Here is a 16,309-nt window from a genome sequence, read left to right on the forward strand (position 1 = left end):
ATATATGCAGATCTATTATAAAAAGTTAAGAATTATCAAAACTTACACACACAAACATTTAAAGACCATTCATGGTGCCATTTGCAGTCCAGGGAAATGTAAACAAATTAAATTTATTTAATGAGAAGAAAATAATTTTATAATGATTCATTAAGCTGGCCTGGTTGGCCGAGTGGATAGTGTATCCGCTCTCCAGCCAAAAGGCTGCGAGTTCGAATCCCACCATGGGCATGGATGTTTGTGATTGTCTGTGGAAATACCAGTGGTGGTGGTCCACAGTAGATGGCGCTAGTGTAGTTGCGGTCAGATGGTGATTGAATGGTGGAGTCGGAGCGGGTGCCCTCCCTCGATGAGTCCTTGCACTCCCTGGAGGTGTCAAATAATAATTAGCGTACAGGTTAGCTTACCATGAAGCAATCATATGCATTACACTAGGTTACCATAAAGCAATCATATTGCTGTATCAATACATGGATCGTTATACCTGCAAATAAACATGAATTTCTTTTTCATATTAACCTTTCATTTTTGATGTTAGTGTTAGTAATGCATATAACATCTGCAGTGTTTTGTAACATAAGAAAATATTAATGAAGGTACCGACAGACATACGATTCATCTTGTAAACAGACGACGTAAAATTACGATATCGATAAATACACTATAACAATGCGAGGGGTCGTCTCCTCTAACCTCTGCATTGTTCAAGTGTCAACTGTACTCTTCTTCCCGATGGCTACGAAACTGCAGATCACAGTTAGCCTTAAGCAGCTATCAGTAATTGCTAATGCTGGAGAATGTCTATCTATCGAGCTCAAAAATAATAAATATGGCTAAACTGCCTTGCTTTCTCCTTTTTGGGAATAAAGGTCATTAAATAAGTTATTTATTTTTTATAGCGATTTAACTTAATATTACCATTAAGTAAAACATACCTTATGAGTTTAAAGTTTAATAATCGATTTCGATCCAAATAACTTTCCAACATATTCAGTGGCATTTATTTCCATGGTGCTTAACTGTCCATAGAAAGAGCGTTATAAGTTTTCTTCCACCGGTTCCTGAGTTGCTCGATCATTAGTATATGCAAGTATGGATTCTCTTAGAGAAACTCGGGATTTTAATTTCATAGTTTTCAAAATAATAATGAAGTACCGTCTAACTCAATGGTTCCGACATAATATATACCTGTTATAGGCTTATGTAGCCCTTTGGAAATAGCATTTGCAGCAATAGCGCTAAGTGCTCAAAGAGAAACCGTTCTAACTTCTAGTCACCAACTAAAGCAACTTTTTCTAAGCTTACTTCGGCCAGTTTTTGAGCAGGTCAATCTCTGGCACAGGTAAGGAGGGTTTTTCTGCTGGAAACTCAATCTCACACAATAGTATTAAGAACTAAGAAATGGCGGTAGTTGTCTGACGTGCTCTCCATTCAAATATTGAGCTCTTGGGTCAGCTATCTGTGACTGGCTAAGGTTATTGTTTGCTTCACCATCCAGTTTTCAAAACGTTTATGACTAAATGGCCTTGATTACTCTTGGTAAGGAATAAATTAAGTTAGCGGATTTATCTGTAAATATATACTTGTTATTACTAAAGGGAAAGATTGCTATAATCTCTCCAATGATAGGCATTGCTTCGTTAATGGCTCGAGCTTACTATCAGTGATGGCTGTCTACCAATTTTCAAAAATTAGTTGAGGCTGAAGGTGTTCTTACTCCCTTTGAGAAGACGGTCATTAGAAGATTAATTGTATTTTTATTCAGTGAAATAAAAATTATTAAAATAAAAATAACAGTTCTCATTCCATTCTTCATCACAACTTTACACAGATACCACGGAAGGCCTGTAAAATCTCCTCACCAACTTAAACTTCTCTACCATATCAGTTCATTCCCACCAAACCACTAATCTTTGCAATATACATTCCCTCAACCTTTCCTCATAATTAACCGTACCAAATGCGTGATATTGCCTTGATTCTCTCACAGTTGGATCGTCTAGATAATACAAAGGTAAGTGATGAAACTTGTGTAGAACAGTGGTACATTACCACTACTTTTCTTCTCTGCTGCTTATCGCAGTACAGAAAAATGCATTGCGTAGTATACATTCTACACACCACTTTGTGGTATACATTCCATACACCACACATTTGGCCTTCCGAAATTCTGGGCACGCAAATTTCGAATCTCATCCACTTTCAAGAGCACAGTTCTACTAAAATTGTACATATCCCCATATCTATGCACTCCAAATTGAGTCAGTTGCTCTTATTGGCATTAAAACTAACTTCCGCTCCACCAAGAAGAAAGGACCCTGTGGATATGTCTTTTGAATAACTGAAAGTTGGAGAGAGATCAAAAAGCAGGTTGTAGAAGCACAGGTCTCAGATGAATATCAGGGACAGGAATTCTTGGCAGCTGGATTGGAGATTGGCTCCCTGAAAATTACCAACAAAGTGTGTATGATGGGAAAGAGTCGCAAAAAAAGGAAGATAACAGGAAATGCTATGGTTCGGGTTATGATCATTGATTCCTGTAATTTAACTTATTTTTTTAATTATAGTAAGGTTTCAGTGTGAATCTTCAGTTGTTTGTTGAGAAGAATTATAAGAACTGTTGATATTAATTCACTTCATGAATTCCCACTCAAATACCAGTGAAGGTCTGTAAAAGTTCTTCACCAATTTAAAAGTCTCTGCCATATCAATTCCTTCTCACCAAACCATTAATCTTTGTAGTATACATTCCCTCACCCTTTCCCTGAAAATCAGCAAGTTGTGTATGACGGAGAAAAGTTACAAAAAAAAGGAAAGGGCAGCTGCTATTACCGTCCCTTTTTTGAAGGGAAGATAAGGTGATTTTATATATATAGTACTTATATAAAGTTCCTAAAAATAAAGAAATAAGGATATGAATAAACATTTAGCTTGGACAAAGTACTGGGCAGATGCTTTCAAAGTTGAGCAAGTGTAAGATGTTTCTCTTTAAAGTCCAGAGATATAAAGCTGTGTACTGTATTAGTAGAACTATCCTTCAGGAAGTAGATAAGATTCAAGATGTGTTGGTGATGGTTGGCCAAATTTATTACAACCATTGTTGAGTAGCATTTGATCAGACGCATCATGTAATTATAATACAATTTCAATTTTAGTTCAAGAGGTGATTTGTCACGGATGTAAAATATGTGTGAAACATCATATCATTGTTTTTATCCATATTTCACCTCACCTAATTTCATTTTACATTAAGAAATATAAAGGACTACTTGCTGTGAACCCAACTAATTGTTAATTTGCTTAATCTCAAGTATACTTCACAGTACTCGTTTTGTTTGTTTCTGTTAGAGGGAAAAAAACGACAAAAGCAAGAATACAATTTATGATAAAGTAATACAAATAAAAATACATTATCTACCCTTTTTTCCCACAAAAAAAGCATTTGGTGGAACTATATATAATATATCTCTACTGTTTGAAAATCAATAGGTGGCCAGTATATGTGATGGTGCCGGCTTCAGCGAGCTGGTTGTTAAATTTTCAAGAATTTTGTGAGCCGGTTTTCTAAACCGACAATGGCTATAAATTGTGGTGTGGCGCCACTTCAACCCACAGTGGCTGTTGGTATCTTGGGCAATAAGCATGAAGACAGTAACGAGTAAAATCGAGCAAAATGTGCTTATTTAGGCACTGTTTGTGCTTCTTTTCCTCTTATGAGCAGACTGCATTATCTCTTCTAGCAATTTTACAGAATATCATTTTTCAACAAATATCCTTTTAATTTTTCCTTTCATCTTAAGGAAATAACATTCCAATGCTGTGTGTGTGTGTGTGTGTGTGTGTGTGTGTGTGTGTGTGTGTGTGTGTGTGTGTGTGTGTGTGTGTGTGTGTGTGTGTGTGTGTGTGTGTGTGTGTGTGTGTGTGTGTGTGTGTGTGTGTGTGTGTGTGTGTGTGTGTGTGTGTGTGTGTGTGTGTGTGTCGAGCCAGTTGTTAAAAATTTACCAACACATCCCTAGCAGCATGTCTCCATCTAATCGTCCACAGCAATTCAATTTATTTCAAGTCATATTTTTAGGCTAGCAACTGCTGTTTAAAACCATGGCTAGAAATTAACTCAATTGCTGTTGACGATTAGATGGAGACATCCGTCATGCCTAATCTTAAACTCATGTTGCTGGATGAAGTCCAATTCTACAGTCCTTTTTTTTCCCGAGTTCCGGGTTAAAATTTCAATTTTTTTTCGGATAAAATTAACGTTACTTGCCTAAGCTAAAAATTGATTAACTTGGGAATCAGCTGAAAACAAATTTCAGAACTAGAACCGAAACTATAACGGTCTTTCTGCTGGCGATCTAGCATTATGGAAGCAGAACCATAAGAAGAAAGCTACACAGTCAGCCTCCAGTAATATCAGTGTCGGGGGGGGGGGGGCATGGGTAGAAACCCACCAACCAGTTACTGGTTACAAGTTCTAAATTTCTGGAGAAGCTGATAACAAAAGATACAAGAACTAACAAGATTTATTCTCTTCCAATGTACATTTAGAACCAGAAAAAGATTCATATCTGGAGAAGGCCTGTGTCGCTCAGTGGGAATGACACTTGCATCACCTGCGCTAGGCCGTACTTATCGTTCTAAATCTAGTTGCCGACTGGAGGAATTTCTAAGCCTTTCTTCGACGGGTTCCCGAGTTAGTCGATCTCTGGCATGGGAAAAGCGTGTTTTTTCTCCCAGAAACTCGAGTTTTTCATGCGATAATTTCAAGAAAATCAATTTCATCACTTAAATAAAATCTTGGTACTAATTATAGACAGCCACCAATGAAGAGACAGGTGGCTGCCTATAATTAGTGATAGACATGGTCCAGCTATCTCTGATTGGCCACTGGTGGAGATTTAACTGCTCACTCAGTCTCCAAAGGTTAGATAGCGTTTAAAGGCCTCACCTACTTCCTATAAGGGAATAAAAGGCGTTAGTTTGTTACTATTATATCTTTGAAGTATTGTTCTTTACACAAGTATAGAATTTATTCAAAACAAGGCATTTGAAGAACTGGAGAATTGAGGTTACCAAAGAGTACTGAAATACAGTACTGAAATGCTTCCAATGATGAAGCACTGTAACCAATAACAGATGATAGGAATATCATTAGGAGAGTTGAAACTGAAGAAGTAAATGGATAAAATATCTCCTGATGCCCATAATATCTGAAAAATGTTTTTTTGAGGAAAAGTAAGCGAAGGATTATATTATACTTAACCAGAAATTGTATTTTTGCTTTCGTTTATATTTTGCACTAGCGTAAGAGAACAAAGATTTGTTACGAAGTATCTTTGCTACTAAGAAGACTAAGGCAAAAAAATTCTACATGGGAGTCTAAGGTACGAATATCTTCAATGAAACATTCTTTTTCCATGACTGAGAAGATCATATGAAAACCATCACTCCCTTCTTTTAATGAATAACATAGTGTTATTTTCAACCAGAAGATGTCAGCACTGTGTATGTGAGTAATACGTATTCTTGTATAGAAGGTCGGTGATGTAATTGCTTAAGGCTGAAAGCGGACCTTGTGGTATTTAGACAGTGGCCTCACTTGTTGCGCAGTGCGGGAGGCGTGTGAGAAGTGTCTGTTTGACTTTCTAGCTTTATATCTGTTTTTGCCGTCTTTAAGGATAGCCAAATGTCTGCACAAGAGCAGCTTTCCGATACACCAGCTCCACGGCTGTGTCACTTGGTGAAATGGGCAGACTTCGATGGTTATGGTTTTAATTTGCATGCTGAAAAATCACGCCAAGGACAGTATATAGGAAAAGTAGATGAAGATAGCCCTGCACAGTATGCTGGACTAAAGGAAGGCGACCGTATTATTGAAGTAAATGGTGTTAATATTGCCAACGAAAATCACAGACAAGTTGTAGAACGGATAAAATCTGTTCCTAATGAAACCAAATTGTTAGTTGTAGATGATGTTGCTGATCGGTACTACAAGGAGAATAAAACAGTTGTGAAGAGTACCCAGCCAAATGTAATGTATATTAAAACGCCAGTGCCCCGACCTGTCGAAGAATCTGCTGTTGAAAAATATCAGTCTGAAAGTACGCCTTCTCCTAAACCGTCATCCAGCCGTAGTACGTCGTCGCCGGAACATTCCCCTGCTTCGCATCATAATGTCAATGGAGTAAAAGCTTCCCCTGCAATGAAAACTGACTCCTCTCAGAAAGTAAGTGCATCATTATTTAACTTTACATTAAATAACTAGTGCAAAGAATTTAAGGTAATAACATTTATATAAGTTACGTAAAAGAGAAAAACTCACATCTTAATTAACTACTAATGTAGAGGTAGTACATTAGATAGTTGCAGCCACCGCCGTAAAGGTATGAAAATTTATTATAAGGGAGTAAAGAGTTATAGGAATATGGAATTGGGAATACCTTCTGGAGGAGGAGAGTGGATATTAAAAATAGGAGGGTTTATTTCTAGGGATACACACACACACACATATATATATATTGTTTTATTCCGTTTATTTAAAAATGATATTAAGTACTACTCAGTATATCACTGTATATCAGTGCTTGTTTCATGTAGGATTCGGGACAGCAAGTATTGTTCAGTCAACATTGTGCTCTATATTCGCAAAAGTCGAATAGTAAAAAGCTAATGCAGGTTAATAATTTTGATGCTACAACAAAAAGTATCAAGCCTGTATACCAGTTCGCATGCTTAACGCTTATACAAATGCAGATGAATTAAAAGAAATTACCCATAACTGTACTTAACTATTGCTGAACTCGTATTATGCGTCTGGCTTCCAAGGTAAAATTTGCCAGTTCATCGGTCATTTCTTGGAGTGTATACAAAATAAATTATGAAAGTCTTTACCTTTTCCAGTCCCCCAATTTACTTCGCTAGTTCTTGATATTGTTTACAAGCATTACTTGTAAACGATATCAAGACCTATCTGGAGGAAAATGAAGATATGAACAAAACGTTAACTTAAATTATGAAGTCCATTTGGAATGTTATTTCCCCATTGAGTATGCCATCTTTCATCCATATTTAGAAATCTTATTTGAAAGTTTGGCCACAGCCACAAGAGAGGTTAATCTCCTACTGAAATATTTTCCACATTCTTGTTATCGAACTTACTGCATGCAAGTTTTGCAAGACTGGAAATATAACCTGAATATAATACTTAGCTGTTATCTCATTCAACATTAAATATACAAGAAGCAAAACAGTGAAGCAGATTTTAGCAAAAATAAATTTAATTTAAAAATGTAAAGCATTTTAGCAGTTAGTAATGCACTGGGTCACCCTACAATAGAAACTGAAGGTTGAGTTAGCTGGTCTCTTATGTGGGTGGGAAGATACTTCTCAGGTTTTTCATTCTGCTAAATAAGCAAACTGGTCAGTAAATAGCATGCAATTTATAAATGTAATGCATTGGCTTTGTAGCCTTAGTTGGTTTGGCCATAATTCAAAACCCAACTGAGGTGACATGTTCTTTGCTTAGAGGAGAACTCTGAATATATATTGCATCTGTAAATTTAATGTTTCATAGTCACTTTAAAAGGTAATGGAATAGTTTGAACTTTGTAGAAAAGCTGAGATTACAGCCTTACATTACATAAACACACACACTTTAATGTTATCTCCTTATGTGATAGCAACCAATTTGTATTCTTTTCAAATTTTTAGGGATTGAAGGGAATAAGATTTCGCTGGTTTGCTTCTTGTATATTTAATGTTGAATGATTTTACAAAGTTTCTGGACAACATTTTAAAGATCTTCAGCAAATTTTTGCCTTTCTTAATTCTCACAGATGAATTTTATTATGTATGCAGGTTAGTCATTTACTAAGTATTATGGATAAGAATATTTCTGTCCATTTGAGAAGCTGTGTATACAAAAAAAAATTAAATTATACTAATAATGTGTCTTGCCCATTCACATCATGAGTAAAAATGCTACACCTTTAATAATCTTCTTTGGTGTTTGGAATGTATAGGTTAGATTGCAAGCAAGTGTGATTTGATGGGCAAGGTTTCAGTACAACAGAATATTGTCTGTTTCCTGAAACTTTGCCAATCAAACAGCATACCTATATGCTGCTTAATCCACTAAATGTCAAAAAAAAAAAAGTTTCCATATGCAGTAACCTGCTCAAAGCCTTCATTCTGAATTCTTTCTAACATTCTGAATATTAGGTTTCTTAACTGCTGGTATTCTACTGAGATCCTCTCCCACCATCCCAATGGGTTGTGACCACTTGTACATCAGGTGTGTACATTAATCTCTATGCCTGATGGTATGAGACTACATAAAATCATAAGATTTTCCACAAAAAGAAAAACACACTAATACAAATACTGAAATGACATTCTGCATTATTTCTCTGGGACACATCTTGCATTGAAAAATATATAAGCCTAATACTGTATACCTAGTCTAGCCATAAATACTGTTACAACTTGAACTGCACATAAGCTTTTCATCTATCAGTAAATCATTTACAGCTTTCAGCACATACAAATCATATGTAGATAGTGACACTCAATGTTCGAAAAGTCCTCCTTTTGCCTCCATGCAGGGCAAGTCTGTGAGGCCACATGTCGATGGTGGCACACACAACATCCAATGGAAACGTTGCCACTGCCTGCTCCAAATCCACCTTCATGCTGGCAGTGATGGGATGTCATTTCTTGCAGGCTACTTTTGCAAGCCCTGACCCAATTTTAAGTCCAACAGATTCAAATTGCAACTTCTACATAACCAATCAGATTGTGATATACGATTGAGCACTTTTTCCTCCAACCACAATTATGTGGTCCTTGCCTTGTGTACAGGGGCTGAGTCCTAATGGAAGGTCCATTGCCTATCGTGAAACAAAGTGTTGTACAGGGGCCATACCACAGGTTCTAGCATTGTCTTGCTGATACATCACTCCCCACAAACCATCACTGACACGGGGTGATAATCTCTCTGAATCCTGGATGGTAGGGCATATACCTGATTATTTTGGCAGTTAAACAACTTTTTAATGGTAAGAATCTTCTCACCTGTGAAGAGGATATCTCTGTGTCTGTTGTTCATGTACCACTGGAGAAGTGCCTTTTGATTTTATCACCCTCTGCTGCATAAGTTGATATTAGGAAGTGTTCAGTAGAACGATAAGCTCTCTCACCTTCCAGGTCATCAGTTAGTATACGTGACATCGTTCTCTGTGAAACATTTCTCTCATGACATCACTTTCTGCGTTCTTACAGGATTATGGTGGAGGCACATCTTCGCAGCCCTTACAAGCTGTTGTGTCCTAATACAGCATTGCTGACCTGTTCTTTGGAGGTCTGATATGTCTTCTGTATTGTTATAATGGTTAATAGTCCAATACACCATCCTGCTGATCCCGAATATTTTTAGCTTGTTGAAAATAATAGGTAGCTGTATTCCAACCTTGAAGTGCTATTTTGGTTACACAGTTCTCATAATCTCCCAACTGCATGTTAACCTGTACAGGTAGATAACTCTCTCTATCAATAAACATGTGGATGTTGGCCATACACAGCACCACTAATAGAAACAGGCTCAGGCAATTCTGCAGGCAGCGCAAGGTGTGCAGAGTTGTAACAGTATTTTTGACAAGACTGTGTATACAGTTTGCTCTCTAACTATTACTGTTGACCTAATAGTCATTAATAGATTTGCTTATTAGGAATTTCCTTTGGCTTGCTCACTCTCAAATGTTCATTCTGATGATCAAGATGAAATCATCCAACTAAATGCCTTCCTGTCACCCTCCACCTCACATGGCACTGCCTGATAACCATTGCCACTATTTCCTTCTTTCACTTCTACCTTGAGAACGTGCACAAGAAGTCTTGTCAACTATGTTATTATCGATACTTAACTAGTGGTAAATAATGGAAAAGTGTATAGGAAATTTAGTACAGACTTCAGTACAAAAGTACTTGACTTTAGCACACATCCCCCCCCCCCACCCATCCCCAGTTGAGCTATGTGTAGCTATTATTATTATTATTATTACCACGGGCTACTCCAGGAGTCCTTAGACTCATCGAGGGAGGCCCTAAACATCATGTTCACACAGCTGTTCAACATTCTCACAGTATCTATCATACCTTGCCTTGAACTCGCTCACTGTCATAGCACCCACAACAGACTCTGGCAGCTTATTCCACTCATTTACCACTCTAAAAGTAAAGAACCCAGCTCTAACACCCCTGCTAACCACGCTCTTGCCCAGCTTCCATGGGTGTCCCCTAGTTCTCCCACCACCAGTCCTGATCCCAAAAATATCATCTGAATTAATCCTATAGAATCCTTTTAGCAATTTGAATGTCTCAATCATATCTCCCCTTTTTCGCCTATCAACTAGTTTCTGCAACCCACAAATCTTCAACCTGTTCTCATATGGTTCATTCCATAGACCTGCTATCATCTTAGTCACTCGCCTCTGGATCCTCTCAACCTCCTCCCCATCAAGAAGGAACCGAGGTGACCAAATCTGGGCACAGTAGTCGAGATGAGGTCTTATCAGGGCTCGGTACAGAGGTACAATAACTTGTTTTTCTCTGCTCGTCAAGGTATTTTTCAACAACCAAGTGAGTTGATGAGCTGATTTAGCTACTTTCACAATGTGCCCCCTAAACTTCATCTCCCTATCCACCAACACTCCCAAGTCCCTGGCCTCATCAATCTCTTGGAGTACAGTTCCACCAATGTGGTATACTGCTGCTAATCTTTTCACTCCGAAATGCATAACCTTACATTTTGTCACATTAAATTGACATCCATTCTCCTTAGTCCAGAACTCCAATCTATCTAAGTCATCTTGCAAGACTTTGACATCTTCTGCATTCACTATCGCCCTACCCAACTTTGCATCATCAGCGAACAAATGAACTGTCCCACTTAGACCATTCCCTATATCGTTAATGAACAGATTAAACAGCAGTGGTCCAAGAACAGAACCCTGTGGCACACCACTAGTCACAGGCCGTTTTTTGGACTCTACTCCTGAATAAACTACTCTTTGATATCTCTCCATCAACCACCCAGCTATCCATCTCACCAACCCTATATCCATTCCCATATGTTGTAGTTTACGGATTAGAATTCCATGTGGTATCCTGTCAAACGCCTTTGCCAGGTCCAGCAGTATCACTGTAAACCCATTTCCCTTATCCAGTTCAGCCGTCACCTTGTTATAAAACTTGAGCAAGTTACTGAGGTATGATCTACCCTTCACAAAGCCTATGAAGTCTTAAAAGCAATCAAACAACTCCTTGTCAACTGAAATATACAAACTGGGAGAAAACTGAAAGGCTTAAAAATGAAAACCATGTTAGCGACTAATTTGTCAAAATCTAAAATAAAATAAAATAAAAATTTGATCACCGAACAGAAGGAGAACTTTATGCTGGATGCAGGTCATTACAGATGCAGTTCATGAAAAGACATCCCGTAGAAGATTCTTTCTGAATCTTCTACGGGAAGATTCACACCTTCCTTAACACTTAACTTCACTTAACACCTTCCTGCCACTTCTTTCTGAAGTGGCAGGAAGGTGTTAAGTTCACTTATTTTTGTTATATAACAACTGATTGCTAGAGGCACTTTTGGGTACTTTTTTGGTGCAAGACTTAGGAGCGACATTGTCAGTAAAGTAACTTGTATTTTCTACCATATGCTCTATTTTACACTTATTAGCTAAACTTTTTAACCCACAAACTTTGTCTGTCCTCATAAAGAGCATCCCAGAAACTAGTCACTATTTTGGTCACTTGCTCTGAATCCTCTCCACCATTTCCACGTCTCCAAGAAATTTAGGTAATCAGATCTCTGCACATTAATCCAAATGTAGTTTTCTTAGAGCCGAGCTTTACAAAGTGAGTGATATCTTGGTTATCCCTACTTACCAATGTTTTTCCTAACATTCAAGTGATCCTTGGAGGTATTTTGCCCACTTCTTCAGTATATTCTGTGACCCTTAAACACACTCTTTCTCTCTCTCTCCACCATTACTCCAAAATAACCCCAGCATCATCAGTTTCTATGCAATAAACAGCCTGTAATTTTTTTTCCCCATCTTAAAGTGCATAACTTTGCACCTTATATGTAGCATTGGAAGCCATTATCCTTTGCTAAACTGTTAGTTTTAGATGATCTCTGTCACCTGTATTAATTAGTGCTCACACCAGTTTAACATCATTAGCAAATAATTGGATATTTCCCCTCGTATCTTTCCCAGTCAGTACAGTAATGAGAGTATGAAATGCCTGTGACAAGTGTCTAACTTGCGCCCCTGACCCAAAAATGACAAAAATTTTGAAAAATTTAAATGTAAGAAGTTAAATTTTACTAAATGCAATATGTTAAATACTTACTATTAACTCCATCAAAATGAGTTGCAGTGTATTGCAGAATTTGTGTATCTAAAGCAGCATGTTGCCGAAATTTAAAAATACAATATAAAATAGTGGACTTTTATATCTATTTTTATTTTTTACATTTTTTATGTTTTGCGTCCCAAACCTAGTTGCACCCATGGCGGGCGCCTCTTTCGCCATGCTCTCGTTATGGCACTGTTCCCAGTATCATTGACATTATAAATTGAACAGCAGTGGACCAAGTACAGAGCCCTGTGACACACCTGCCTTCTTTTTTATTCGAGATCCCTGTGTACTTTATTTATTTATTCATATGGAGTTTCCTCCCATTTCTCCCCCGTCCCTATTGGGATGAGTTGAGCTCCCTCCTGGGGGGTTAAGTATTTATGGCTGTTGATCCATGTGTTCGTGGGGCCGGTTTGCCTACTTGCGGGATGAAAAACCCCAGATAAACTGGGGGGGAAAACCCTGCTGGGGGAAAAAATCCACGCCCAAGACCGGCTAACTTGGCTATGGCTGAGGAAGAACCTTAAGCTCCTCACGTCGATGACGGGAATCAAACCCAGGACAGTCCTTTCCCAGGCATATGGTTGCGAAGCGCATAGCTACTAGGCTAACCACACGGATCCCTGTGGACTAATGTCTGCTTATGTGACATGGCTTTATGCAATATTGTGTTGAAAACTTTTGCAAAATTCAGCAATATGATGGTGTAGGCATTTTCCTTATTCAACTCAGTTGTCACTATATCTTCTTGACTCTAGATATATGATCAGATACTGGTTTCCTTAAATACTCCTTGCAATTTTCTATGCATTACTGACATCTTTCCCTTGCAATTTCTTAAGCTAATGCATTGCTCTAAGCTGAGTTAGTTAATCAATCATCAGTTTATAGTTCCACACACACCCCAGATTACTCTCCTCAGTCAGAAGCAAAGTGGTAAGGGTTATGGACATTTGAAATATATTTGATACTATGACCAGATCTAATACTTTCAAGTACAGCTACCTTTCATCACACACACATGCTTTGAAGCAGCATGTGATGGAAGATAGCTGGATCTGAAGGAACTTATCTGTTGGTAGTTGCATAAATTCCATTTTCTTCTTTCCCTGTACCCTTTCCTACTTTCAATGTGTCTCCCATACTTAAAAAATCTCAGTATGATTACTTTGCATGTCATCCACATCTGTTTTTGCTCCTCCTGGCCTATAGCAACAACCAACTACATATTTTGTCCTAATTGGCATTTATCTTGCACAAATAGCTTCAAATGTATTATCCCCCCCCCCCTCCTTCCTTCCTGTTGTACTTTTATTGGTTACTTTCTTTCAAGTGATAATAACAAGCTTGGCCATATAGGTGTTTACAAAGAATAGTTAAGCCAGACAACATGGAAATATAAGGAGATCTTAATGAAGCTTTGCTTATCTTGAAAAAAAAGCTTATAAAGTATCATAAGAAAAGCAAAAATCCATGTGGTATAAATGGAACTTTATAATCAGCAATACAGATCTTGTACTTCATCCAGAATTAAGATGCTAAGCATGGATAATGGTGATGTTCATCGGTTTCAATTTAGATGAAATTCCTGGGATCAAAAATGTGTATATAATTCATGTTTATTGCACACTACTTGATGAAAATAGCAAATGAAGAATTGGAAAAAAGTTTTATATCATACAATTAAAAAAAATTGTATAATATAACTTTTTTTTTCAATACTGAATATTTCTCATTAAGTTCGGCTACACAGCAACTTGCTATTCCAAAATTTGATCTATAGCAGAAATTTTAAACTCCCAGAAAACAAGTAAATCTTTGAGATGTTAATTTGCCATCTAAAACAAAAACATGATCTGTTTTTCACAAAAGTGACAAAGAACAGTTATGTGACTACATCATACAGCCATACTAACACAACAGAAATATGTAGAATGAAAAATTGTTTTTAAATATGCAAATTTTGTCAAATTTGGAAATAAGAAATTTTTAAATAACTTTTTAGTAATAATTTTGAAAGTGCTGCCCTATTGTTCTAAGGTATTGCAACAAATGTGATATGAAACTCTAAAAACTGTTTATGAGAATGAGCAGGGAAAAAAAAATCTCTCTTAGAGTGAAACCCATAAAACAGGTACCAAGTGTTAGCTATTTTGGCATGGTTTTAATTGAATATGACATGCTACATACGGAAATAACAGTATAGCAGAGAGTGGTTTGTGTTAAATTTCAATAGACAGTAAGAAATCACCTGAAAAATACAGGGATGTGCAAAGACAAAACAATTTTAACAGGTCGATCTGAGAATTGGGTTAGAATTAGTTGAATGACAAGAGTTCTGATGAAAATAAGGAGAGTGAACAGATGGTGATAATGGCAAAACTATATTAAAAATGAAGATAAAAAGAAGCTGGAGACATTATATCCAAGAAGATAAGCAAAAGTAATCTAAGTGGAATGGTCACTTTATTTACAATGAACAAACTTAGTTTGTTCATTGTAAATAAAGTACTGTTTTGTGAGGTAAAATTGTTTGCTGTGTGCTTTCACTGTGGCACTCCAGAGAGAGAACATCTCAAAATTGGGAGAACATGTTAACAATAAGTATTGTACAAATGTCACTGTAATGAATTTGTTTCTGGTGCTCTAGTTGTATACTTTATCTTTTGCATTTCAGTATTCAAAATGAACCCTTTTTGATTATGTATGATTTATGGGGACAAAAACATGTTAGTGCAATTACTTACAATTAAGAAAAAAAATTATTGCCCTAACACTTCTTTTGTTTCCATTAATTCTACACAGTGAATGCTGACCACTGTACAACCCTATGTGAGAGAGAGAGAGCTGTTTTGAAATGGTTTTGGATTAAACATTTTCTTTAAAAAATCTCACCAGGAATACTTTGTGAGCAATGCCTACAATGTCACCTATGGTCGGAAACAACTGAAAGGAAAAATCAGTCATCAGTTAATATCATTTAAGTATACTTATTTAGTATACTTAATTTGGATGACTACAATGTTCGTCATGATTATTATAATTACACCTCCAAGGACTCTTCATGGGAGGGCACCCTACTTCATTCAGCTACAGTCTAACAGTCCCCCCTCATTCTTAATTCTCCTACTCACAGAACTACCTAACACCCACCACATCAAACAGTAGTTTTGTCTTTGAATTGTGTGTGTTCTGATGGTCAATTTGCCTAAAAAAACCTTTTGTACAATAATGTGGAAAGATGCTTATGCATTTACTTTTTTCAAATAAAGTTAGCATTCATGTTATTTAACTGATCCAGTATAAAACTTTCTCCAACATTCGCACTATATCTGAATTATGGATTCGTCATTATTACATGGATCTGTAATTTTTTTTTTTTTTTTTTTTTTACTCCCATAAAGTTGTAGACATATAACTAACTACTGTGTACTGGTACCATGGGCTAAGGTTTTTTTTTACATAATCCAAAGAGCCTACTGTATAAACCAAAAATATGACTTTCAAATTACATTGGGCCTCAAGTAAGTAGGCAGTGCTTTTTATATGTAGCGATCAACTTCATTTACCACATAACCATCAGAAACACCTGCTTATTGATTGCATTGCTAGTACACTATTCATGCAGCCAACCAGGCTTGCAACTTACTGTGAGGTCCAGATTTTTCTGATATGCCATTGAAGAGTGATTACTGAATTTAGACTGAGATGGGCAAATGGTTTTCATGGCTCTTTTAAATCAGTGCTTCCCAAACTTCTGTATGTTTGGGAAGCAACAAATCCAAATAGGGCCCCCCCCCTCGAAAAAAAATTCCCCCACCCCCCCCCCCCCCCACCCCCCCCCCCCCCCACCCCCCCCCCCCCCCACCCCCCCCCCCCCCCA

The 16,309-nt window shown here is 37.2% G+C and overlaps 1 protein-coding gene across 2 annotated transcripts in view; it reads left to right on the plus strand.

Moving 5' to 3' along the window:
- The first annotated feature begins 5,601 nt into the window (after positions 1-5,601).
- Positions 5,602-16,309, plus strand: part of LOC150092597 (uncharacterized) — a 69,093-nt gene continuing 58,385 nt past the window's right edge. For both annotated transcript variants that reach the window (XM_090414325.1, XM_090414326.1), the window contains exon 1: positions 5,602-6,223. In XM_090414325.1, coding sequence (XP_090270451.1) covers positions 5,684-6,223 — 540 coding nt within the window. In that variant the 5' untranslated portion in view covers positions 5,602-5,683. The remainder of the gene's footprint in view (positions 6,224-16,309) is intronic.

Source organism: Typopeltis vanoorti, chromosome 25, assembly GCF_054136105.1.
Source record: "Typopeltis vanoorti isolate ZY-2024b chromosome 25, IOZ_Tvanoo_1.0, whole genome shotgun sequence".
In the NCBI taxonomy this organism is placed as follows: Eukaryota; Metazoa; Arthropoda; class Arachnida; order Uropygi; family Thelyphonidae; genus Typopeltis; species Typopeltis vanoorti.